This window comes from Carettochelys insculpta, chromosome 21 (genome assembly GCF_033958435.1).
Source record: "Carettochelys insculpta isolate YL-2023 chromosome 21, ASM3395843v1, whole genome shotgun sequence".
In the NCBI taxonomy this organism is placed as follows: Eukaryota; Metazoa; Chordata; order Testudines; family Carettochelyidae; genus Carettochelys; species Carettochelys insculpta.
The window spans coordinates 23,717,659-23,745,056 of record NC_134157.1 but is presented as its reverse complement, the minus strand read 5'-3'; the positions used below and the strand labels follow the sequence as shown (position 1 = coordinate 23,745,056).

The following is a 27,398-nucleotide window of genomic DNA, read 5'->3' as shown; positions in this document are numbered from 1 at the left end:
ACATATCCTATAAAACAGCGATACAACAGGAGCAAAATAACCTACTCCTGAAATTTTAAGTATTCCCAGGGAAGGGGGTTTGTAAGGATGAGACATTTGTTCTGGACTACAAGTTGGTCTGCAACAATCCATGAAAATCTCTCTCTCAAAAGACGACAGTGTTAGTATTTGGTGTGTTGAAGCATTTTAATTTTGCCACTATTTTATGTTTAGATTCATTTTGGAGACCCTACAACTAACGCAAGTCACACAAATTGAGGAGGAAGGAAAAAAAGGCCCCCATCTACTTGGGCCATTCACTTCTTAAGTTTTGATGTTTTAAAATTCATACTACAGGTCATCTTTCAAAAAGTGCCAGAACTGCACTATTCTCCCCTCATTAGTGTAGTTAATGTGAACAACCTTAGACATGCATTTTTCCTCAAAAATGAGAAAGAACAAAGCTGTAACATCAATTCAGTTTCACAGTGATAACTTACCTCTCCTCTAGAGGAGTCTTTACTGGGGGATGATGAAGAGGACTGAGGTGCAGCCACCGAAGCAGCTACTCCTATGTTTGGTGTTTGTGTAGGAAGTTCTCTTTCTTCATTACCAGGTCGTCTGTTCCAGCCAGGATCACTCATAGGCCTCCGAACTGATGACACTATGTCAGAGCTTCTGCTGCGGACTAGTCTGTCTGGGTAGGAATGCCTTTGTTTGAATGCCTCCAAATCAGTTGGGATTAAGATGTGGGAGCCAAAATTTGGAAATCTGGCCTCACTGCTTCCCATAGGTCCTTCTAGAATTGGGGGATCTGGTGGAGGATGAGCAGGTCTGGCATAGTGCACTTTAGGCCTCACCACTGCTGATGCACCTGGAGGCACGAAACATTACATCATTGAATGAAACCTCAGGATTATACTGTGGTGGTCATGCATGTACATACATTTCTCAAGTAGGTAGGATTTTTTTCTCCACCTAAATGGATAGAAATGTTTGATGCATTTACCTTAAACAGAATACCTCATTCTTTACAATTTACCTTCATGTGAGGACAAAGGGTCAAACAGTGCAAGCAAAGAGTCCGACTGAGAAGGAGGAGAAGTCAACTGACTGGCTCCTGAAACAACAAAGACAGTAAGTCTCTGCACGTGCCACGCACTATTCACTGCTTCTTAGCTAAAGTCCTGCAAAATGCAAAAGCATTCACCAAACGTACGAAACAGGTAGCACTCAGATCTTCTTACAATGTTAAGAGATGCTTAACACACTTCTGTATTGACAGAAAGGCACCCGAAAGCACTCACAGGACCGAAAAGTCAAAGTATTACAAAAATCCACAAAGAACAGTGAGGGGGAACGAGTCTCAAGTCCGAAAGAACAGTCAAACTAACTTGGTAGAATTAGCTAGAATAAAGACTCAAGTATATCACCACTTCCTTTCTTCTAGACGCACGCATAAACACTTCTGATAAACAAATACGGAGAAAAGGTTTCTCAAAAAAACAGAGAAAACATTTTCTAAATATAGGTGAAGTTTGTGTATGCTATGTTTACCCCACTTTTTCTAGCTGGGATGTAAAGTTCTACACGATTTTACAGTCAAATTTTGCAATTCCTAATGAGCTCCAATCCAATACACAGGATTTATTTTTCCACTTATTACCCAAAGGCTTTACTTACCATGTGCTGTTTCATCCATATCAGGACTTGTCACAGAATCTTTACCTCCAAAGTCAGAGCTACATTCAGACCTAAGGTCCTCGATCTTATTAGGAATATCCTCGGAGGTTGCACTGATACCTGCCAAATGACAAAAGAAGGGTCTCTAAAGGTCTTTGGGACAAAATGGAAGCAGAACTCAAAAACAATTTTTTTTGACAGCTGCAACAAGTTCTTGCTACCAATTCCCAAACAAACAATGAGTTCAAAAGAAATGGCATCTTGACATTCTAAGAGAAGAGCCTTGACTTCAGAATTTTGCCCTGCAAAAAGGTTTTGTAACCACCTTTTTATGCCACTGTTTAATACAGACTATATATGCTTTGATGCTATTACTGGCAATATAAACGACCTTAAGACTGAGAAATTTCCACAAACGCAGTGATAGAGACTACAGACATGTGCAACACAAAATGGTATGAAGATAAGCCGAAGGCAAGTGCCTATAGTGAGAGACGAGGGAATCTGAGGCAGTGTCTTAGATTTAATACCTTACTGTAAGTCTCTGCTTCTGCACTTCAGATTCTCTGGATTTCACACTGCTATTAGAATGATCAAGACCATATTATCATCACTCTAGAAATCAGAGTATGTACACCAGACCAAAAAAACCACAACACACGCCCTTTTATGGGTGAAAGTAAATACAATGAAACTGAGCACATGGCAAAACAAACTCGTTATTTAACAAAACAGAACTCAGTCCTGAAAGACACACCTGACACAACGCTGAGGCCTGGTGTACTGGGACGAGAACTGACCTCCCTCACATCAGTGTCATCCGAGGTGCTGCCCAGCCCTGAACAGCTTTCCAACTCCTGCAGTCTCTCCTCCTGCTTTAGGTCTGGGGCCTCTAAAGAGGAAGCGGCATGCATGCATTACTGCCTGCTGTTATATTCGCTTACAATTCACATACAAGATGGTGGTGCAGGGATTTAACTTTTAATATAAAGTGTCTAGCTCACTTTGTCAGGTACTCTGAAATGATGGTAATTTGATCTATTTCAGCCTATTCTACTTTGCCACACTGCAGGCAGGATAATGCAGACAGTCTTTTATAACTGCAGGGTCATTTTAATACATGTATTTGTACCCTAACAAAAATATTTGAATTTTTGTGTGCCACAGTCCGAGACTATGGAGTGATATATCAAATGTGTACGAAAAACATTAAAGCTATGTAAACATTCTGCTTAGAAAGATTCCCATTGTTCTAACAGTGCTTCTGTTACCCTTCATTATTTTCTAACACACTGCCAACAGTCATCAAGCTAGAAATGCTCTCACATTATAATCCAGTCCTCTGGTTTACGTCTTCTGTTCAGTATGGTGAGGTTAATGGCATCACAAAGCTAAGCCCCTTCTGTGCATTAGAAATCCCCGGGCACTGCACCTAACTCACCCAATGGAATTAAAAAGACATACACCACAGGCATTGACCATCTTCCTAGTCATTGATCACTATATTCCATACCCTACTTCCTGCATGCTGAAAATGGCTACAAACAAGCTTATTCTGTGCGGCACAGGAGCTCTCTTGGGTATCTTAAAGATGCTCATAATTTTCATCATTTTATTTTGGAATAATAAGCAATCACCTTTGCTTGAGAAAGGACAGGTATGACTATTACCTGACCTTTGAAATAGCTTGCGGGATCTTTGGGGAAGGTAATAGTCCTTCTGACAATGATGGTTTCAAGTGATGCATTTATCCAAAATATTTATAAAGTAACACTGTGCTGCTTATGTCAAAGATCAAATAAAGATAATTGGCAGGATTCAAACCTGAATCACTTGGCAACACCTCTACACTCCAAGCTTCGCTGGTGGTTTCTGATATGGTCGACCCTGTGCAGGGGTCAAGCAGCACAGATCCTGTACCTGGCAAACAAAGCAAGTTGCCAAGCATGTTCTCTGCAGTAGGACCTGCACAGCCAAGAGGGAACAAAGGATCAGGTAGGAAAGATGAGAGGATACTAATCAGGGACACTATAAACCAGGTGCCCAGTATTAAAGACACACAGTATCTACTGAAAAAAGAACAGAAAAGAGCACCCAAAACAAAGGATGGACAGATGTTTAAAGTTTTCCTACAAAGAAGCTTATATTTTACACCACTTATTTCACAAATATACAAAGAGAACAAGAGCTCCAAAAGCCTTCTCACTTTGAAGCGAACAAAGTAATTTTTCAGGACAAATGTGCTGTTACACACCTGCAATTTCTTGCAAACGGTCTTCATCAATATTTGGATCGAAGTCACTGCCCAAGACATCTGTGCTCCAGGTTTCACTCACAGTTTCTGATATATCCCTATCATCAGTCAATCCCATCATATCACGAATTTCAAATTTACGGAGCTTGTCATCAAGATTATCCTGTGTTGTAGCTATGTAAAAAAAGGATGAGGGTAGATTCCTATCATTCGGAACACTGCGTTCTCCAGTTAACATGCCAGTAACTTCAAAAGCTATCTATAGCCTAACATTTCCAATCGCTACAGTTCAAACCATCCTTTAGTCTCCTCTTGAACAGGAAGGCATCATAAACCAAAAAATTAAAAATAGTTTATGTTGACTGATGTTTCAAAATAAAACAAGTTCACTGTTCCAAGAATGTTTATGTTGTTTTAATGGATAATAGCTTTCTGATGAATAACAAATGAAAACAAGATACACAAAGTCTGAAAATGATCAAATGAGGTTGAAAGTCCCTTTACTCATTGTTAACACATCCAATTTAGAGATTCAAAACTGATGGATTTAGAGAAATTGTAACAGTCTACACACTTTAAACTGTATCTGTGCCTACCTTGCTCATGTTCTAACAGTTGCAAGGCTTCAACACCATTGCTCCCAGAAGGTCCTGCCCCAATCTCTGACACAGACTCCCCTTCTAAATCCAAAGAGGACACAGAATTGGAGCGATTTGAAGGACCTGGTAAAAATTGATTTCCTCATTAATTTGTTCAAACTCAAAGCATAAACAGTATAAGATGCAACTTACTAGCAAGACTGCAAACAGAGCAAGATTGCAATACAAATTAGCTACTTGTGGGAAATACTGAATGGAGGAACTCAAATTCTCCTCTGCTATTCTCTAAATAGTGGCTATTTAGAAAGCATGTTATATGCCACCATCTCAATTATTTCACAGAATTGTGAACTGGAACACTTAGCACTCTTATAATTAATGTTTCACATCTCCTGAATGACACATAATTGACTAATCTTCAGATACCTTGCCACAAATTGGTCAGTGCATCAGTATTAGCATACCTGATTTTAGCCACAACTGAAATAGATTTTTGTAATTATTAGTTCTCTCTAATACTTGTATTTTATTTATATTGAAAAACAGGGAGAGAGAAAACTAAATAATGGAAAATTACATAAATATTACTTGGGATATTTGAATGGCTTGTAGAAGCCTATTCGATATCCTAGGTAGGCCCCCTACTGTGTGTAATGTTCATACAAAAGAGAGTTAAGAGCCTAGAAGACATTTTGGTATATACAAAAGTTGATGAAAATAAAATTAAAAGTCAACACCGGAACTAGAAATTTATGGACAATTTAAAATTGCAGGCATGCCAATAATGTATGCCGAGTTGAAAAAAGGATAAAAGACTTTTCAATTAGTCAATTTTTGTTTCATCCCTTCCAGTCTTTACCTGTATGTCAAAAGTTTCACCCAAGAATGACTTTTTAAGGCCAGACCTGAAGGTAGGCTTTCAGAGGAAAGTGACATGCTTACATAACAGAAGCTTCTTTTATAATTAAGATCTGACACACAACTTTTTGAATACTAAAGTAACCCTTCACCTTCAGATATTCCTTCCAGATTATCACTGCAGAGGGAAAAGCGCAAGGTTTTATCAGGTTTACCGTGGAGTTTGGTTTCATCAACAGGGACATCTCCTTGTCCTCCATCAGCAAGCTGCATATTTAAGACCTATGGGGGTAGCGGCAAAGGAATGAACATGTTTAATTGATTCTGAAAAATAAAGTTTCTTTTACAGTAAGTTCTAACTACAGGAAAAAAAGCTTCCCCAACTTTTATGTATCTTTAATGTCAGTCAACATCTAACATCGCACATCTGATGACAGGTCGTTTGTATCAAGGCTGAGCAGTTGTGTTGAGATTTTAAAATAGCCAAGATTTAAATGTGAAGTATGTCATGAAAATGTAACCACAACTGGATTTTTTAGTGTAATGACACCTTAATATCACATAGCAATCGATAATTATAGCACACCAAAAGGAGGGAATCTGAACCATTTGGCAAGATGCTAACAGACAATGAAAAACATTGTCGTCTTATTCAAAGGCCACATTATGTCAACAGCTGCAGATGAATAACCTAATATTTGGATATTCAGCCTTTACAAGATACTTGCTAGGAATTATTTTGAGGAAGTTCTATGGCCTGTGTTATGCGGAGTTGAGTTATCACCACAATGGTTCCTTCTGGCCTCAGAATCTATGAATGGAACACTGCAGCACACTCATCTGTTGTCTGGATGCTTTATTAATTATTACAAATAGAAATCAGTTCTGGTGTGGTGATCATTTGCAACAGCTAAATATGATGAAACAAATTAAGAGTTTTAGCCCTAATTCTCCAATTTAAACATTGTTTTATTTTGTCACAATCTTAATACAATTTAAACTTCTCTAGTCTGGCACTCTCTGGCCCTGATGGTGCTGAACCAGAGAATTTGCCAAACTACGGGAGGTCAGTATTTGTCTAGCAGCATTACCAACACTTGCACTGTTTACTGGGCTTTTAAGAGACATTTGGGGTAAATTAGAGCTAAACACTAGCACAAAAAACACTGTTCACAGCCACCAGTCCTGGCTTTCAAACTTTAAGACCCCGGGATGCTTGGCCACTAATTAAAATCATGCCAGACCATCGATGTTGCTAGACCAGAGACATTTAACGTGTATTATTTCATGATCTGAATATTCATTTCGTAGTCATATTCATGTTCATTTTTCAAAGAAAGTGATTTATATTTGACATCTTGTTCATACCTCAGTTTCTGTCATCATACCCGGTGTGAGCTGTGGACCTGTTCCCAAAGAAATAACCAGTACTTCTTCTGGCTGAATATCCTGTATAGAATCTTGGGAGGATCCTTCATGGTCTCCATGATCTTGAATATTTGATCGGCTTCTGCTACGGGTAGCTAATGATACATGTTAAAATAGTTTTATGAACGTTTCCAATATTCAAACTCTCAGATTATCTTCAAACGCTTTAACAATACAGAAGTGTGATGTTAGCACATGCATATCAAAAAATGGACATAATGCAGAATACAATTTCCACCTTTCTAGAAAGGTGGAAATTGATATTGGGGATGTGCAACCCTGCACTGGGGCTGTGTCTTTATTTAAGTATTGCACTACTGTGAAGACAGACTAGTAGCTTAGTAGTTTAAGAAGCATGTAACTTGCTATGCTTCTCTGTTCATCCCCAGATATTTCTGCCATGGGTGGGCAGGACAGTTTTCCTTTTAGGTTACGTACACATTCTTCCTTTGCAAGACAGACTCCCCTCTGCTTCTGCACCATTACAGGAACAATAAGAAAAGAGCACTACCAGCAAGACACTTTAGTTCCTGTGTTTAAAATCTCTTAAGTAATTGTGGGATTTCCCCCCCCTACAACGCAATTGTGCCAACCTCACAGCCTCATGACCTAAAGGCACCTTTCTTGCAATGATAAAAGATATCCACAACTTAAATAATATGAAAATGCTCATCAAAAAGCACCAGAACACCAAGACTAACAAACGAGGAGTAACTGTAAAAGTCAACTTTCACAATTACGTAATGAACCATTATTGGCCCTGGCTGGACCCTTGCTGACTTCAACAACCTACTATTGCCAGTTAGAAGGGAAATCAAGCTCCTTACGGCTTAGAGTTCTCTTCAGCAACAATGTAGAGGGTGGAGCATAGAGGAAGGCAGAGAAAGTCATATGAAGAAAGAAGACACTAAAAGGAGTTTGAACGTTTAAGAACTAAGTCCCAATTTAAAATTCTTATTTCCAAGTCCTCTGACCAGACAGTCTCCCATTACATTGGGTTTTATTTAATGCTATGCATATGGCCATGAAATATCTATACATTTTTGGGCTTGTCTATACTACCTCCCTACTTCGAAGGGAGGATGGCAAGTAGGGTGTTGGGAGTTTATTAATGATATGCATATTAATGCATATGCAGCACTTCATTAAGCAAACTCCCCCCCCCCCCAGAAACTATGAAGTGTTAAAATTCGAAGAGCCAGCTCACGTCTAGCCGTGGCTAACCCACCAGTACTTTGAAATGCTTGGGCAGCTTCGAAGTCCCTTTACTTGCACTTCATTAAGCAAATTCCCTGCTGCGGCAACTTCAAAGTGTTAAAATTTTGAGGAGTAAAAGGGACTTTGAAGTTGCCCAAGCACTTCGAAGCACCAGTGGGTTAGCCGCAGCTAGACACGAACCAGTACTTCAAAGTTTAACACTTTGAAGTTGCTGGGGGGTGGAATTTGCTTAATGAAGTGCAAGTAAAGGGACTTCAAAGTTGCCCAAGCACTTCGAAGTATCGGTGGGTTAGCCGTGGCTAGACGTGAGCTAGCACTTCAAAGTTTAACACTTCGAAGTTGATGGGGGGGGGCGTGGGGGGGAAATTTGCTTAATGAAGTGCTGCATATGCACTGCAACACATCATTAATAAACCCTCAACACCTTACTTACCATCCTCCCTTTTAAGTAGTTAGTGTAGACACAGCCTTTTGGGAGGTATCATCTGCTCCTACATGTTTGTATAGTGCCTAAAACCCAGATCCTGATTAAGAATTGTAGGAGCACTAGTTTAATAAGAATGGCCATGCTAGGTCAGATGCATCATCTTCTATCAGTAGCCAATGGTAGGTGCTTCAGAGGGAGTGAACAGAACACACAACCATCAAGTGATCCATCCCCTGTTGCCCATTCCCAGTTTCTGCCAAACAAAGGCTAGGGACCTCATACAAAGAAAAAAATAAAATTTAAAAAACATACAAAAAACCCCACCCACTCACCATATCCCTTCAGCATTCACAGCAAACTCTCTGGACTACAGCCAGACATCAGTGACAATAACTGAACATGGGTTAGCTGATGCCTCCCCTCAATGTCTGCAAGAGTAGGCTCAGAATTCATAGGAGACACCACTCTCACTGTAACGGAGAGCACAACGGCAGTAATTCAGAGAACGCTGTTTAGAGCAACTACGTGGACCTTTAACAAATAAAACTTTCTAGCCACTTGTACAGCACCACAAAGGAATTAAGTCCCTGAATCCCATGAGCTGCTGAGCATTTCCCAACAAAGTCAACAGAAACCAGACACACATAGCACCTTTCACAGCCAGTTTCTAAGCAGCATTACTGAAGGCTTTCAATGTTTTGTAGATTAACCCTTTCCAAAGGGGTTTACGACAGTTTTGGAATTGACCAGACAAGCTCTTTTCAGCATAAACTTATATAAAAGGGGATTCAAGCGTACACTGGATGGAATGTGTCAAACACAAGCAAAATCTGGTAAGTCCTCATTCTTTTTACCTTTTGGGCATGCTTGTTCACAATTTTGTGATAGCATAAATGAAATGGAAAATGCCACTCTAAGCCTGGCCTTGGATGGCTCTTCCCTGTTCAAAGCAGGTGATGGTAGAGATTAAGTCCTTCAAAACAATGGTATGCCACACCTTGCACTGGAGAGGCACTCATCAAGAACTGCAGGAAGTCACAAAACACTTAAACGTGAAGACCTGATGTTACACCATCAGGAACTGATAAATACGTGGGATCACAAAACCATCCTGACTATTTTGTGGTTCACTGTAATTCCTTTTAATACTATGGTCTCTCCCTCTCCCAATTCTGGGTACCTTGAAGAAAGTCCAGGCGTGAAATTCCTTTCCTTTCTTCGGGGCTGGAAGCATGGCATCAGTTTCCTCACTTGAAACATGCAAACTGAAGCCAAATGCAAACCTAAAAGTTACGTTTTTACCTTCAATTATCACGCAAAGGGAGACTAGACTAGGCTTTCTAGGTTACTACATTTTTCTGGCTATTTAAGTAGGAAGTGGCTTTTGTAATGGAACAAAGAAGCCCAGCACAAAGCAAATTAAAGACAAGCATGGGAAGCATGGTTTTATAAAGTAAAGTTTTACATAGAATAAGAGCGGAAAGAATCCATTACCCACCAAATGGGGTTACTAGATTTATGTGAGCTGAGAGATTGGTGGTAGAAGTATCCCAGGCAGTAATGGCTGCCAACTGTTGTCCTGGGTTTCGACAGCATTAAACAGAAATAAAACCAAGCCTTTGAACAAAAATATTTTAAACTGTAAATAAATACATACAAGTTGTCACCTCACTAATGTAAGCCTAGAATTAAACAGAAGTTGTCCCCAGACAGGCGAGGAATGAATATTTAGTAATTACTACCTTTATTATTTTAAGTATATTTTCCCCTATGTTACATATTGGCTACATCTACATGAGCCAAAAACTTCGAAATGGCCATGCAAATGGCCATTTCAAAGTTTACTAATGAAGCGCTGAAATACATATTCAGCGCCTCATTAGCATGCGGGTGGCCACAGCACTTCGAAATTGACACAGCTCGCCACCACGCGGCTCGTCCAGATGGGGCTCCTTTTCGAAAGGACCCCAGCTACTTTGAAGTCCCCTTATTCCTATGAGCAGATTTTTTATTGTGCTAGTCTTTAAAGTGCTACTTGACTGCTTTTTGTTTTCCTTGTCCAGCGTTATCTTCAATGGATCCCCTTCATCCATCCTGCCATTTTCCATACCTGTTTCCCAGATGTCTGCACCTTGCCTGCTCCACTCATCACTTTGATCTTCTCCACTCAACACCTCACCAGTCTTACCTCTCCCCATGTGACCAGATTCCCATCTCGTCTTGTTTCTCCAGCATTTTCTTACAGACGGCCTGCCACGTCATATTGCAAGACATGAAAATCCTTCGTTCCTTCTACTCTCTCATCTCCAAACCCTCCTTGAATCAATGTTGACAACTGCACTATCCTCACCACCACTCAAACTAACTCTTTCCTTCTCTCCTATCCACCAGCTTGCACCATTTCACAAACATAGGCTGATTATATTAAATTAAGTCTCCATTATATGCAAAGAAGGAGCCCTACAAATTCAATTACAATATGAATACATTAAAGTTCAGTCTGAGGTTAAGAGGTGGAACTATGAGTAATATATAAAGGAAAAATTACACTACATTAGAATTATTAGATTATTGAATATTCTTCCAAGGAAAGTGCGAGAAACATTGTGTGGGAAATTTCAAAACCTGACCTAGACAAAGCACTAGAAAAAAATATTATTCAAGTACAGTCCTGCTACAGTGGGTACACCAGAAAGATGATCTAACGGACGTTTTCACTGCATACAGTCTGAATCAGTGACAACTATGCTACCCACAAAAAACAGAAGCGATTTGAAGAAATCTTAAGAGTATCCTACAAGAGGACTGAAGAAATGCTGAAGACGACTATACAAGGAGAGCACAAAAGTCTATGAACAAAAAGCCTTTGCTGTAAAAGTTTCTCTCAAACTTCCTCACCTATAGGCAGTCGATTTCTTTTGTTGGCTGGGGTAGTTGCAGGGGAAAGTTGTGGGGTACTGTAAGGAGTCATTTCAAGGCTGCTACTTTTCCCAGATTTGTTCTGAGGTAAGTTTGCCAACAAGTTTTCCAGAGCCATCCGATCTTCCCTCAACTGGTCACTTGACATTACATTTCGCATAAAACCAACCTACAAAATTAGAGTTTGTAAAATTCAGAAAGGCACATGAAGATATATATTAACCTATTACATCCACTCACAGAAGAGATGTAAGTGTGTACAGGAAAAAAGATTACTCTCATTGAAGAAATAGAATATTACCAGATTAATGAGTTGGCTGTATGTCATATAAACCACTGTCCTACTCAATCCTTCTAGAAGGTTCACTGAGGACATCGGCGGAGTTTCCACAGCACGCCCACTAATAACAACATCCAGGAAAGCAGCAACACAGCTCTGAAAGGAGAAGAAAGGTTATTTAGAGAATGGTTTCAAATTTTTGAACAACAGAAGAACATAAGGCACAAACGGTATATACATAATTTACATGGGAATACCAATTTTGTTACTTCTTACAAATATAACAATCAAACCTCTTTTAGCCAATGAAGAATAAATACAAAAATTATGCAAGATTTAGAGTCCCCTTCACTCCATATATTTGGATTTGAAAGTGACATTTAAATATATTCCGCAATTCTCATAATTTTTAAAACTGTAATTAAATATTTTAATACAATGGCACTATATTATTTGAACTAACTCACATTAATGAACTTCTACTTAAATTGTTCCTCCCTCAGGAACCTGCTGAGCATAGCTTACTAGTGAAACAAAACTACAGAAATATGCTAAGAAAGGAATTTTCAACTTAAAAGTCACACGTGACTGACTGTTTATCTAGTTTCATTGCAAGTAGCGAGAGAAATGAACCAAAAAGTTTCTTTTATCAGTCTGGTTTCTGCAGTGACAGCACATCATGTTGCCCTAGTGTGAGCACCTTCTTTGTTCAGGAAGGAAGAACTAACAACTTACAGAACAAAAAAGTGGAAGAGTCAGGAAATGAGGCAAAAACAGATAGGAAAAAAATCTATAGGCAAGTGTGATTTTTAATTGCCTATATTTCAAGTTATTGGTATTCCCTCAAATGAAAGTAGTGTGTGCTAGATCCAAGAGAGAAAATTATAAAAAGTCACTTAGTATCTGTTTCATGACGTGCCATATTTTGACATCTTGTTAATGTTTTCAATTAAGCAGCAAGGTAATGTAATGTCTAGTAGTAAGGAAGCATGACTCCATGTCTCTAGATTCTATTATTTTATGTGACCATGCACATGACTCAACCTGTTCCTCAGTTTACTTACCTATAAATTAGATGTACTATCTCACACCTCACAAGGGAGTTGTCAAGCCTATTTGTTTGTGAGTGCTTTGAGCTTCTTAGAAGAGGGGCTACAGAAAGTCAAAATGTTAAATATGTATATATGTACTATTTTTTCCTCCTGACTCTTACTTTGTCGAATTTGCCAAGGTTGCTCTTCATGTGTGGATCTCCCTCTTCAGATCCTGTCATTGCCAACTGCTGCAAAAGTCTCCCAACCTAAAATGGAAAAAGAAGTTAGGCGAAATATTTCAGAAACCGTTACAGAACACTAAGATCATAATACAGAAACAAGATGAGAAAGAGCTTCCATCTTAAACTATTATTTTAGTTTACAAAGAACCTTCTCAGTTACTTTGGGGCTAAACTTTCACAAATTTGTTCTTAAACTCCAAGTAAAATGTTTCACGTGGAAATATATTTAGTTCTGCCACATGTGCAAAGGAATACACTAGCTGAATTCAAGGTCCCTTCCAGTCCTAGAATTCTATGAAATTTCACTGAAAGATCTAAGCAGGAAGAGCATTTTCTTCTATTAAGAAAACCGCATACTTTTTCTGCTCTCTCAACTCAAAGGCCTCTTTGTTTTAATTTCATCATCCATTCTATGAACAATGTATAATAATAGTACCTTATTTCAAATAATTTTGTTTTTTGTAAAAGAAACCTTAGACATCTGATTTAATATTGCAAGTTGAACAGTTATTATTCCCATGCCTTTTTAAGCCTATGCAGGATTCACATTAGGCTCTGATTCTTCACAACAAATACAGGAAGCAAGAGGGTTGAACCTGGAGGACTTAGACCTGAAGATTTTTAAAGGCCAGGTACATTTTGCTAGACACAGGGAAAAAGTAGGGAATCAAACTACACCTCTGACTCACTTCGTACACCAGGTACAAAGATTTCCTGAAAAATAAGCCCCCTTAATTTTTTTATCCTTTCACCAAAGGGTTTATAAAAGTTGTGAATCCTGTAATAATGCACAAAAATGATACAACAGGTATAAAAGTGATCCTTGTTTTACAGTTGCTTCCAAAGAACCCAGTCAGGGTTAAGGCCCCATTCTTGTATGCCCTGTGCAAATATAATAAAACATTCTCTCTGTTCCATGAAACTTAATGAAATGAATTTCCAACAATCAGTGTACCAGTTATAATAGGCATCGATGGATGTTTGCTTTGTCCCATGTACATGAAACATGCAGTAGTCTGCTAGTCAAACAGGTGCTGTTTCATACCCTTAGGCTGTGTCTACACTAGCCAAAAACTTCGAAACTGCCATGCCAATGGCCATTTTGAAGTTTACTAATGAAGCACTGAAATCCATATTCAGCGCCTCATTAGCATGCAGGTGGCCGGGGCACTTCGAAATTGACGCGGCTCACCCAGACGGGGGTCCTTTTCAAAAAAAACTCTGGCTACTTCGAAGTCCCCTTATTCCTATCTGCTCATAGGAATAAGGGGACTTCGAAGTAGCCGGAGTCCTTTCGAGAAGGAGCCCCATCTGGATGAGCCGCGTGACAGCAAGCCATGTCAATTTCGAAGTGCCAGCAGCTGCCTGCATGCTAATGAGGTGCTGAATATGTATTTCAGTGCTTCATTAGTAAACTTCAAAATGGCCATTTGCATGGCAATTACAAAGTTTTTGGCTAGTGTAGATGTAGCCTTAATGTTCCACATCTGCATATATTGAATACTAGGTTCCAAAACATCTGTACAAAAAACACACAGAGGACAAGAGACAGACATTTAGTAGAAGTACTAAATGACTTTCAGTTTTCACCAACAAGTTTAGTAGCAACTGGCTATCTAACTTAAAGACGACCAGTGAAAATAAAGTAGAATCAGAGGCTAAAACAGGGAAAAAAAGAAGTTAAAAATTACTTAGACAAGTAAGATGTCTTCAAGTCACCAGAGCCCAATGAAATACATCCTAGAATACTCAAGGAGCTGACTGATGAGATCTAAGCCATTAGCAATCATCACTGAAAAGTCATGGAAGAGAGGAGAGATTTCAAGTGACTGGAAAAAGGCAAATATAATGCCAAACTAAAAAAAGGGAATAGAGAAAACCCATGGAATTACAGACCAGTCAGCTTAATTTCAGTACCCAAAAAGATAATGAAGGAAACAAACAAACAATTTGCAGACACCAAGACGACAATAGGATAAGTAACAGCATGGATTTGTCAAGAACAAATCACATCCACCAACCTAATAGCTTTCTTTAACGGGGTAACACACCTTAAGAATGGGAGAAAAAAGTCTTGACTTTATGGCCTTCTCATAAACAAATTAGGGAAATACAATCTAGAGGGAGCTACTGTAAGGTGGATGCATAATTGGTTGCAAAAACAGTCCCAGAAGATTCACAATCAAGCTGGAAGGGCAAATACAACTGGGTGCCAGAGAGATCATTTCTGGGTCTAGTTCTGTTGAAGAACTTCATTCACTGTGTCTGGCTCAGAGGCTGCCCAAACTGCTCTGGAACCTGTGATCCCTGTCACAAACATGGAGCCTTATTACTAAGTCACCAGGACCAGATGATATTCATATAAGAGTTCTGAAATAAGTCCACTATGAAATTGCAGAACTACCACCTGCATAATCACTTGCTTAAATCACTCTCTGTGCTACATGACTGGAGAGCAGTTAACATAACACTCATTTTTAAAAAAGCTCCAGGGGGAATCTTGGCAATTACAGGTCAAGCAGCCCAATTTCAGTACCAGGCAAGCTGCTTGAAACTACAGTAAAGAACTGACTTATCAGACACATAGAGGAACACAATTTGCTTTTGGTCAGGCATAATTTCCCTTCACAATCTATTAAAATTCCTTGTGGGAGCCGACAAACACGTGGACAAGGGAGATTCAGCTGATAAGTGTACTTGGCCTTTGGGAAAGCCTTTGATAATATCTCTCACCAAAACGTCTTAAGCAAACTAAGTAGTGATTGGATAAGAGGAAAGATGCTCTCAAGGGTGAGAAAGTAGTTAAAAAATAGGAAACAAAAGGTTAGGATTTAGCCATCAGTTTTCCCAACAGCGTGAGATAAATAGCATACCTCTCTTCCGGATGTGCAGAAGACAAAATGTTACTCAAGTCCGAAACTGACTAAAGAGTTAAAGGGATCTCACAAAACTGAGGACGTGGGCAACAAAATGGCAGATGAGAAGGAAAGAAAAAAAATTATCCCAGCTATTCACACAAAATAATGGTATCTAAATTAGATGTTATAATTCAGGAAAGATTTTGGGAGTCCTCATGGATGAAAAAAATCCAATCAGCACGCAATGGCAGTAAAAGCAAAAAACACAACTAACAATATTAGGAAACATAAGACAGAAAACATACCATATAAATTCATGGTATGCTCACACCTCAAATACTGGGTGCAGTTTTAGTCGCCCCATCTCTAACAATACTAGACTTGCGAAAAGTACACAGGACAATCAAAATGACAGGGGTATGGAACATCCTCCACCTCAGAGACTGTTCAATTTAGAAAAGATGCTAAGGGGGAAATACGATAGTCTACAGAATAGTGAACACCACTGAGAAAGTGAGTAGGGAATTACTCTACTTACACCTTCACAGAATACTAAAACAAGCAGTAGCTTTAAAACAAACAAAAGTATTTCCTCACACAACACAATACATGTATGGAACTTTCTGAAGGCCAAAAACATAATTAAAAATAATCAGACAAAGTCATGGAGAATAGGTCCATCAGTGGCTATTAGCTAAGATGGTCAGTGATGCAATTCCATGCTGCTGGTCTCCCCAAGCCTCACAATGCTAGGAACTGGGACTTGATACATTATTCAAAATTGCCCTGATCTGTTCACTCCCTCTGAAACAGTCATTGGACACTGCTGAAAGACAAAATTCTGGACAGATGGACCAATGGTCTGACCCAGCACGGCCACTCTTATCTGACCTCCTTTGTTTAGTGTAATACAAAAAAGAAGTCATACCTGCATCAGATTAAATCTTGCCACTTCATTTATTGGGGCATCCGAAATTATTCCATACTGTTCTGGGTTGACAACTGCAGGACAAATGAAACATGCGAGCAGGAGATCCGTGCACATTGCTCGCACCTCCCCAACCTCCAGCCTGTCTACGCAGGAGAGTGTCTTGTACATTTGTGATACAATCCATCTCAAGCTATGAGGAAAGCAGTATGTGTTCTGCTTGAGATAACCAATGAATTTGTTCACCAAAGCCACTAATTTAGCTTCATTGGAATCTACCATTTCTTGGACTTTTTGTTTAAACCTTTCTGTGCCTTTTTCCCCAAAGAGTTTTTCCTGTTGTGCAGGAGAGAATCTCTCAATCAGTGTGTTTGCATCAGTTTCTAGGTGGTCTTCGTCTTCCACCAGCAGCTGCATGATTGGTTCATGCAACGTTGCAGTGAGGAAGAGTTTTGCAGAGAAGAGTCCTTCCGAAAAAAGTTTGAATAAAATGCTGAATGCACAGGTACCTCTCCTCAAAAGCCTTCTGGGGTTGTCACTTTCTTTCAATTCAAACTCTATCAAGTATCGCAAAACTTGAAGGAGGTAACTTTCATCTTCCTGCATGATGCAATTACCATAGATGGAGGTAAAGACTGTGTGAATGACACTTTGTGTGTTGTCCTGGTTTAGTTTCTCTCCAGCAACCAGAGAGGAAGCAATAAGCCTGGGGTTCTCTCTCAACCTGTTGAGGAACTCTCCATAAGCTGTCTCTTGAAATCCCAACTGCTTGTACCCATCAACAAACTGTGTGTCCTCCAAGACTTTGGCATGCTGGCAGCATTCAGCAGGAGACGCTTCAGCACTTAGAGAAAAAACAGCAAAATAAATTATTTGTAACACGGCTGCCCAATTAAACAATCACAAACTTTAAAAAGTATGATTAATTGCAGTTTTAATTACACCGTTAAACAACAGAATCCAATTTATTTAAATACTCTGGATGTTTTCTACATTTTCAAATACAGAGATACAAATTACAAGACAGAATGGCTATGTCTGTACTTGAGTGCTGCAGAGGGCACTTCCTGCAGGCTGAAAAAAGCAATCCAACTTCTGAATGCTCTGCTTAAAGAGAGAGAGTCCCCCCCACCCCCATACACATGCACAAATACAAATATTTGTAATAAAAATATATTGAGCATTGTATACCTTATATTGTCCATGTCTACACTTGGGCAAAACTTCAAAATGGCCACACTAATGGCCAAATCAGAGAATATTAACGAGGCACTGAAATGAATATTCAGCACCTCACTGGCATGCGCCGGCTGCGGCACTTTGAAAGTGCCACGTTTCACTCGTGCGCGGCTCATCTACATGAGGGTCCTTTTCGAAAGCACCCTGAAAATGTCAAAATCCCCTTATTCTTATTAGCATCTGGCAGCATGCTAATGAAGCGCTGAATATTCATTTCAGCGCCTCATTAGTATTCTTTGATTTGGTCATTAGCATGACCATTTCGAAGTTTTTCCTAAGTGTAGACATAGCCCAAGTGTTTATTTGTTCTGAGTTAACTGCACACAGTAACTGATTAAACAGTTCTAATTTTTAAATGGACAAAAAATTAAATCTAAAAGATACAACATTCTGAATCTATTAGCAGGACCTCTACACAAAAAACAAACAGAACAAAGCTACACTGTGTGAATTTTTCCTTAAAAAAAAAAAAAAAAGTATCAGTTAATATTTGCATCCTTTATTGAAAGTTTTAAAAAAAAATCGGGGCATTGGTCAACGTATGAACTTCATTCCAACAACTGAAATTCAAGTGCTTAAATAATAAAAACAATTTCTTGTTCAACTACTAAACAGAACATAAGCACCACACACATCCCACACAAAGATTAAAAAAAATAACTGGAATTAGTCACATGATATTTAAGCGCAAATCTGTGACAATTCCGATTTCCTGTTTTAGAATGATTTTTTTAAAAGTGATTTTTAGTCATTAAAAATGTCTGTAATTAAAATAATCTGTTGTGCTCGATATACAAGGTGAAAAGAATTATGGAATTCTTTTAATTATTAAGGAGTACAATTTCCCACAAAGTATTTATCACCTTGTTATGATAAGTCTGTCCAAGTTAATCCTTTGCTGTTTGGAAATCCATGCTGTGCGGTACAGTTTCTCGGCAGTCTTCAATACATCTGCATTTAATCTCTGAATAAGTTGCTTTTCAGAATTTACATAAAGGCGTTCCTGTTTGAGGTGATGAGCCAGAGTATGGATATCCAGCTTCACCATCTTTAAGGGTGAGAGGACTACACAACACTCACTGCAAAATGGAAAATACATGAAGAATTAAACATCACACAGTACGTGGCTTCTGGTTTTTTTAGAACTCCAACTGGCAAAAAGAATTTGTATACTAAAAACATCAAAAACTTCATGATCAGTTTAAGAAGTAAGAGAGAGCTAAGTTTATGACTAAATGTAACTACAATAACTGGCTCACTGTAGAACACTTCAAATAGATAATGATCTTCAAAATTTTTCACATACACCTGCACGGTTCAGTGACTGGGTAGTTTAAAAAAACATTTTAAAATAAACTGGATTTTTTATGCTAAAATTTAATTTTAATGCTATTTTTAAATGAGAAAGTCTCATCACAAACATGCCACACATTCATTTTTATGAGACTGTAAGTGTATTAATGGGTCTAGTCTGTCTAGCCTAACTATCAGCTCTTGCTTCTTGAACGTTTTAGGCTTTCAGTTTCTGTTTCTCAGCAGACTAAAAAGTAATATATGCGAAGACAGACACAAATTGGATAGTGTTTTTCTTCCTGAGATAATGTGGTGATGAACCTTGGTCAAGCACTGCAGAGGAGTTAGTTAAGACATTGTCTTTAGACACAGACAACTAGAGGCAGCATAGAAACATGTGGACTAGAAAGAAAAAGGGAAGATATAGCCCCCATTTTTGACTCAGAAAAATCTGTCATGGCTTCTGGACACAACAGAGACCTTACTGGGAATATAAGGAAGAAACTCATTCCCTGGATAAAAAGGTAAAATGTGTCAAGTATAACCAGCACAAGATGATGATGCACAGCCTAGTTGCAAGCACAAAACATCATAAGGAAAAAGTGTTTATTGGGAGAAAAGAAGGTGGATGAAGAGGCAGATGTGGCTGAGTGGATCAAACTGGTTAGCATCTTAATTCATTTTGCAATGCATCTTTCATCAAGACTCTCTCTACGCCTTTCATCATAAACATGATTTTACAGGTAAATTCACATGCTGTTTGTTGTGTTAGATGTTCCTAGGAGAAAAAAGATTTAGCTTCATTAATACTTATGGCTTGCTTAATTAGTTAACTCAGTTTATAACCTATCACTCAAATACACAATACGAAAAGTTGCAGTAAGGGAAATATACAGAGTTGCCAGTTACCACTGAGTCCCATGTTATATTAAATACTACATGCCCCTTATTTTGAAACATCATGGCCGCAGACCTTAATGGTTTATTCCCTATTTTACTACAGCTAGGGATGTTAAATCCCATTAAATTATAGGCCTACTCCAGACTTTAGGATTCGAATAGGGGGTCTTTAGCAGAATACCACAACCTGCCTCAGATTTCCATCCTACAAAAATCTCATTTAATTAGTTAACTGATGTGGGGAGGAGGCCTGCTGCAGATGGGGTCTGCTAAAGCCAATCTGGAGTGCCCCAGCCTGCGGTGCACCCAGGCTAGGCTTGCTGTGAACTGGGGACTGCTCCACCTGCAGCGCACCACACAGGGCTGGATAAACCTTGTCTGCCACGGGCAGGAGGCTGCTCTAGCCCCACCAGTTAACTGTAACTGGTAAGCCTCATCCATTTAAGGTGAGGCTTACCAGTTAAGCACTTAAACATTAAAATCTCTTACTTCAGCTTAAGTGTTTTTCCAAGGGAACCCCATTCTATACCTTCCTCAAAAACTAGAAGTGCCAGTGCGTTCAATGGGGCTTACTCCAAAATTAAGTGCACTCTATGCAAAGTCACATTTAGCTTTTTTGGTACCATGATTTAAAAATCGCCTTGATTTAAACTGATCCACCCTGTATTAGTAAGAACAGTGCCCAGTTCCACATAAATTTAAACTGCTTTCAACTCTAACTGTTTTCACTAATAACAGTAAAGCTCTCCATGAAGTGGCAGGCTGGTGGGATGAGGAATATTCTCAGGGATTATGCTTCTAATTTCTCATGGTGAAGGCCAGCATGATGGCACTCCAATTCAGGGAGGCAGAAGAGGAAAAGTAGTCTTATTTTGACATATTACATGGACAAGCCAGCATTCAAAGAGGAAAGCAACACGTGACTAAGATGTGCAAGAACACATGCAGCAATTTAAAATAAGCATTTGGGTCTATAGCCCTTTGACCAATAACAAGTCGTGCCATTATGGGAAATAGAGATACAATCTTCTGAGGCTATTCAATTTGCCTTTTCTGCTAAAGAAACTCATAACTAGCCCCACTCATACATATGCGGAACATACACAGAATGCATTGCTGTTCAATAGTAGAACTCATTCAACATTTCCACAAACATCCCAGCTCACAGGAATGTACTTGTGGGCCATGATCCAGAAATTCTCTAAAATGACAAAAACTGAAGAAACCTCAAATGGAAAGGAAATCTGCACAGCCCATTATGTCACATCTCAGAACAACAGCTGCTAACTTGTACTTAGTGAACATCCTATTCCCTTCTTAATGGCAAAATAAACCATATGTTAGAAATTTAATGAAGGCTGGTAAGAAGTGTTTGCCAAGCAAATAACTATATGATGACATAATCAGACGCAACTTGTCTAGCTTAGGAGTTAAAGATGTGATCTTAGCAAATGTTAGTTAATGGGGCAAACCATCCAATTTAAATGCCTAGATAGAAGAAGCACGCTGTCACTGATGTGATTAAACAGTCAAGCTATTCAAAAGAAAAAGACCCATTTGTTACAGACTCTCTTAAATTACACCAAGAGGAAACCAAAAAGAATACTAAGTACTTTTGCAAAAGTTTTGAAGGGGAATCTTCATTAAACAAATGGAAGAAATGCTATTAATGTAAGAGAGCTGTACCAGAAGCATAAGATTTCTAATTAATTATTTCCTGCAGGAAATTATTCTTAGATTATAAATACTTAGTTAAGGCAAATTCCAGGTGCCCAGAACAAATTACTGCATGAGATTTCGCTAATATACATTGCATTCTTCAGTTTTCACCCAGTATTGCAGCACGTGAATCTATAACAATCTAGAAAATTTTGATGTACATAAGCACATCAGGATGAATTAGAGCAGCTGCCAAGGTACTTTTATGGCTCTCATCTCTATAGTACCCAGGCATTACAGTGTGTTTTGAGAGGAGTCAAGTTCCCAGTTTTGCAAAGTTCTCCATTATAGATGACATTTTATAAGTTAGCCCACACTGATGAGTTTCAGATCCTAAAAGTAAAAATTACAACTCAAACACTCACATGGGGTTTCACAAAGACCGTTTTTAACAGTGAAAACTGCATCTTGGGTTCCCCCTCCCCCGCCCCAGTCACATACTACAAAAGATTTTGGTTCAAAAAGAACTGTACAGCAATACATGCCACCTTATGATCATGCATTATTCTGGCCAAGAGCCTGTTTTGTGAACCAAAAATCATTCTGTGAGAGCGCATGCATGCATATGTAAGTAAAAGAGTGCATGTGTGTGTAAATAAGTAAGTAAAAGAGTAAGGAACATTATAGTTACAGTTTACAAATTTATCTGAGAAAAGTTCTACTTTGCAAAAGCAACTTCTTTCACAATGAAAGTGAAATACAGGGAGACTATTCATTGCTTTTTACCACCAATTAACAGTTGGTACAATTTAAAAATGGGACTGTTGTGCCTTTACTCAATATTAAGGACTGTAAGCTAAAGGGATCCATTTGAAAGTTGCATTTGTATTTACATAAAGACCCTCTTTGGAACCTGGTATAATAAAACACAAACAAAAATCCCCCCACGCTATTCTAAAAAATTTTTATGAAACTAAAACACTGTTGCTGTGTTTTCTGGAAAGTTATTCATTATTCTAAGGATTTCAATTGCTTAGCTTTGGAATAAGTTATTTTTGTTGACTAAAATGTAGGATTCTTTATATGATAAAAGCTCTGCAGTTAGATTTAGTAACTGGAAGCAATGATGCAAATTCAGCTGTGGTAAGTAACCCAGCTATTTCTACACAAGTTCCTCTTGTTTGCTAGTCATAACATAACCTTCAGCTCTGGAGGAAATAAAGTATGATCAGAAAGTTATTTATGAAGGAAACTGCCAAAGACAAGTCTCCAAAAAGTTAAAAGTACCAGTGCACTCATCTGTCCTTCACAAAACTGTGCTGAAAAAAGCAAGAAATATCCTTTAGCCAGCTTTAGGTGAGTCAGGATTTTGAAGGATTTAAAGAATATTAAGGTAACTCTGAGAATTTGGATGCATTACAAAGAATCTAACACTTTCAAAAGATTCCTGGAATCCCTTGTTATAGGACAGAGGGTGCACCTGGAATTCACAAAGGCCGCATCAAGATGGCCCATTAACACAGCGCTGCTGCTGGCAACGCTGTGTTAATGACAGGGCACAAAATTGCAAATGGATGAGCATGTGCAAACTCACATGGCTAATCAGCATCGCTGCGCTAGATTTTACTGTTGGTCGGGGGCATGCCAGCAGTACAGAGGGCACGTGGATGTGCCCCTGCCGACTAAACCCCTCTCTGTTGCCGATCCCTTCAGGCATATCGCTTACTTTGATGCACGTGTTTTAAAGAACTCAGTTTTACTTTCAAATCCTAAATTGTATTTTCAGAGCTGATAGTTTAAAAAAATATTATAAACAGAACAAGTGAGAACACAATCATTTCCAGTCAAATTAAAATCTGAGTTCAAGAGATTTTAATACTTGGCCTTCACGCAGGATTATTCATCTTCAACAAGCTTTGCAAACATTAAGTAAAATTACTTTAGAGGAGACTGGATGGTAAAGAATAACTTTACAGACTGAAACCAGAGAGAGACATACAGTTGTTTGTTTAATACCTCAAGGATGAATCAGTAACAAAGCTCAGTTTATGATATTTCAAGCTCAGACCATGCCTCGCTTTGCTCCACACCTTCATTTACTAAACACAGACACTTGCAAAATCTACACATTTCAAAAACCAGGAAGGGAAAAAAATTGTTTTCTCTCCTTACAATCATTCCAAATTCATACAAAATGCAAGGAAGTAGCATTAAATGTATTAGTCTATCCTCCTTGTTTGCAAAAATGAAGAGGTATTACCTTGAGTTAGCTGAATTGAGGTAAAAAAATCCCATTGAGGACACTTTGTAAATGTTACACATAACTAGTTGAGTTAAAAGACTAACTCAAGTACCTAAATCTGTGTAAAAATATAAAATGTTTTATCTTCATTTAGTTTTCACCTCAACTAAGTGGTCACTTACATTAAGAACACACTTCTTTTCCCAGTAAAAACTAGGCCAACAAGATCAAGATCAACCAACAAGTCTTTCCAGTGGGCATGTATACACTAGAGTTTTAAACTGGATCAAATCTAGTTAATCCAGTTTGAAAATGTTTGCATAGAAATGACACAATCCATCAATGAGCACTAACTCCACATTTACCTAGAAATACTGTAACTCTTGCATAGTGGACTAGGATTACTATAAATGGACTGTTTGGTGTTTTAAGCATGCACAATTGCTGTGAACCTCTTTTTCAATGCCTTCAAAGGCCAATTCCCACACTGTTTTGCAGATCAATAATTACTGAACAGTCCATTTACTTGTGTGCTCCTGCCTTCCTTGTACCAAGATTCTGGAGTGGCCCTTCTCCCTTTGAAAAGGTGGTTCAGAGGCCGATGCTTCCTATTTGCTCTTGGAGCCTACTACGTCAAAATAGTACTCCAAAAGCCCAATAACATGCCTTATGCAGCTGCGTTGACACTGTGGACCTCCTTACCATCTGTAGTGAAGCATAAGTTTGGGGAACTCTTGAAGCATCTGTTCACAGACCTCAGTGTTCTCTCTAAATTTTTAGATCTATGGGCCAAATAAATTGTATGTGCACTAAAGAATGCATAGAGGTGCCTCACCACACACACTGCCCAAACAAACACCAAAACAGCCACAGTCTATACCACAGGAACACCGCTCCTGGAACTTTTCCTTGCAACAAAGCCCGCTGCCAGCTTTGTCCACACATCTTTTCTGGAGATACCATCGCTGGACCTAACTAGGTGATTCACAGAATCACGGACACATTCTCATGTTCCTCAACTAACATCATATATGCCATCATGTGTCAACAATGCCCAGATGCTTTGTATATGGGACAGACTTCACACTCTTAGACAAAGAATAAATGGGCACAAGACAGACAAAAACATTCCTGATCCACAAACCTGTTAGCTGGCATTTTAATGGAGTGGGCCATTCTGTTAATGACTTAAGAGTTTGCATGTTACTGAAGAGGAATTTTCACAACACTCTTGAAAGAAAGAGAGGCTGCTGAATTCTCTTTCATATTCAAATTCGACACATTAATACATGGTTTGAACTGGGATGGGAATTTACTGGGACACTATAAGGGCTTGTTTGCACATTTGGCTTAATCTAATTCTTGACTCCCGCCTCCGCCCTCTAATCTCTGATTTACTCACCTTGATAATTTTTTTTCTGGATTTGTCCACCTTGATTCCTGTTTTTGGTTCTCTGTGCCTTAAATATTGAGTCTGTTCTGGTATGGATATGGTCTGAAGAAGTGGGTCTGCCCCATGAATGCCCACCTAATAAATTATTTTGTTAGTTTTTAAAGTGCTACTTGACTGCTCTTTTGTTTTGATAGTATATAGACTAGCATGGCTTTCTCTCTGTTACTGCTCAACATACTGCCCACTGTAGGTGACTGTTGGTGCTCTGCTAATCAGCTGGATGGCTGCACAAGCGCTCAGCTTACAGGGAACACTGATGAACACTGCAAAGCAGGTATCTGAAAGATGCCAACCAGTGCTGAATAAAGAGCAAACAGCTCACAAGAAAGTATGCTGACAACAGGATGGATAAAAATTGATGTAAAAAAATTGATTTTTTTAGACTAAAAAATCAGATTTAAATAAAAACAATAAATTTCTCATTTAAAAATAGGTTATAATTAATCTAATCAAAACATGTCACACATACATTTGCACACACATAAAAAATGAATGAATGGATCTAGTCTGTCCAGCCTACTTACTAGCACTTCCTTCTTGAAAGTTCTGGGCTTTCAATTTCTGTTTCTCAGCAGACTGAAAAGTAACACGTGCAACAATACACACAAGCTGGACAGGGCTGTTTTTGTTCTGTGCTTACGTGGTGGTAGATGTTGGCCAAGCGCATGGCAGAGGAGTTAATTAAGGTACTGTTACAAAGACAGATGATATGTAGGAAAGAACAGGGACGGTAGACAGGAACAGTGGTGGGGACTAGAAAGAAAAAAAGGAAGACATTCAATTTACACACAGCTTCCTAATAAATCTTACCTCCCACCTCCCTGAAATTTTGCAACAGAAGTTTGAAGTAATTCAGTACCTAAATGAAAAAAAAAGGACAACATTTCAGGTGTAAGCAGTGCAAGATGATGAGGGGCCTAGTTACAAGAATGAAACAATGAAAAACTGGGAGAAAATTGGATTCACAATGTGGATTCACAAAGGCAATATGGCTGAGTGGATCGAACTGGTTAGTAACTTGAATCTTCTTGGCAGCCACTTGATAACGAGTAGGATGCCTTCACGTGACCCTCCTATTTGTGGGTCTGTTGATGGCTGACCAGCCCCATTCTGGAGCCACAGATCTTATCATAGAAGGGACAGGTGTTGGTAGCTGTTGGAGAGGTGCAAGGCAGTTTGACACTCTTCTTCCCCGCCCTTCCTTGTATGTGCTGCAGCGGGACCTCTCAAATTGTGCCATCCCCTCACAGATTACTGTTTTCCACTGAGGTTGGTATTGGCAAGGTTCTACCAAGCATCGACTCCTGCTGTGCTTTTTCACTCGTACCTTCAGCATGTCCTTATATCACTTCTGCTGGCCCCCAACACTCCTCTGTCCCTCCTCCAATTCGGAAACAGAATCTATTTTGGGATGCACTGATCAGTCATCTGAACCACATGACCAGTCCAACAAAGCTGATGATGAATGACAATGGCTTTAATGCTGCTCATGTTCAACTCTTCCAGGACACTAGTGTTTGTGTGCCTATACTCCCAAAAGATAATTTAGACTCTCCTGAAGCAGCGTTGATGATATTGTTCAAGTGGTTTCAAACTATGCTTGCATGTTGTCCAGTTTTCACATGGGTACAGTAGTGTTGGAATAACCACCGCACAGTACAGAAGGAGCTTTGTCGTGGGACGATATCCCGGTTCTCAAGACCTTTTGTCTCAAGTGGGGGAAAACAGAGTTTGCACAGCTTGGACAATGCTGGATTTCTGCATCAATGTCAACTTTAGTGGAAAGATGACTTCCAAGTTACGGAAAGCGCTCCACATTTTCCAGCAGTTCTCCATTGACTTCAAGAGAAGGTATATGAGATTATCCTGTTGGTGTGCACTGGTGGAGCATCTCAGTCTTTTTAA

General features: G+C 39.0%; 1 protein-coding gene across 2 annotated transcripts in view; it reads right to left on the bottom strand.

The window, feature by feature from the left end:
• Positions 1 to 27,398, bottom strand: part of GAPVD1 (GTPase activating protein and VPS9 domains 1) — a 78,959-nt gene that overhangs the window by 34,727 nt on the left and 16,834 nt on the right. Inside the window, exons 2-15 of one of the 2 annotated variants that reach the window (XM_075015222.1) lie at positions 18,810 to 19,025; positions 16,708 to 17,551; positions 12,859 to 12,945; positions 11,667 to 11,801; positions 11,345 to 11,534; positions 6,742 to 6,896; positions 5,526 to 5,655; positions 4,513 to 4,638; positions 3,917 to 4,090; positions 3,487 to 3,627; positions 2,420 to 2,554; positions 1,663 to 1,782; positions 1,022 to 1,099; positions 480 to 853 (exon numbers count right to left, since the gene is read on the bottom strand). In XM_075015222.1, the coding sequence (XP_074871323.1) occupies positions 480 to 853; positions 1,022 to 1,099; positions 1,663 to 1,782; positions 2,420 to 2,554; positions 3,487 to 3,627; positions 3,917 to 4,090; positions 4,513 to 4,638; positions 5,526 to 5,655; positions 6,742 to 6,896; positions 11,345 to 11,534; positions 11,667 to 11,801; positions 12,859 to 12,945; positions 16,708 to 17,551; positions 18,810 to 19,025 (2,905 nt within the window). The remainder of the gene's footprint in view (positions 1 to 479; positions 854 to 1,021; positions 1,100 to 1,662; positions 1,783 to 2,419; positions 2,555 to 3,486; positions 3,628 to 3,916; positions 4,091 to 4,512; positions 4,639 to 5,525; positions 5,656 to 6,741; positions 6,897 to 11,344; positions 11,535 to 11,666; positions 11,802 to 12,858; positions 12,946 to 16,707; positions 17,552 to 18,809; positions 19,026 to 27,398) is intronic. The other variant, XM_075015223.1, reaches the window with a different exon arrangement.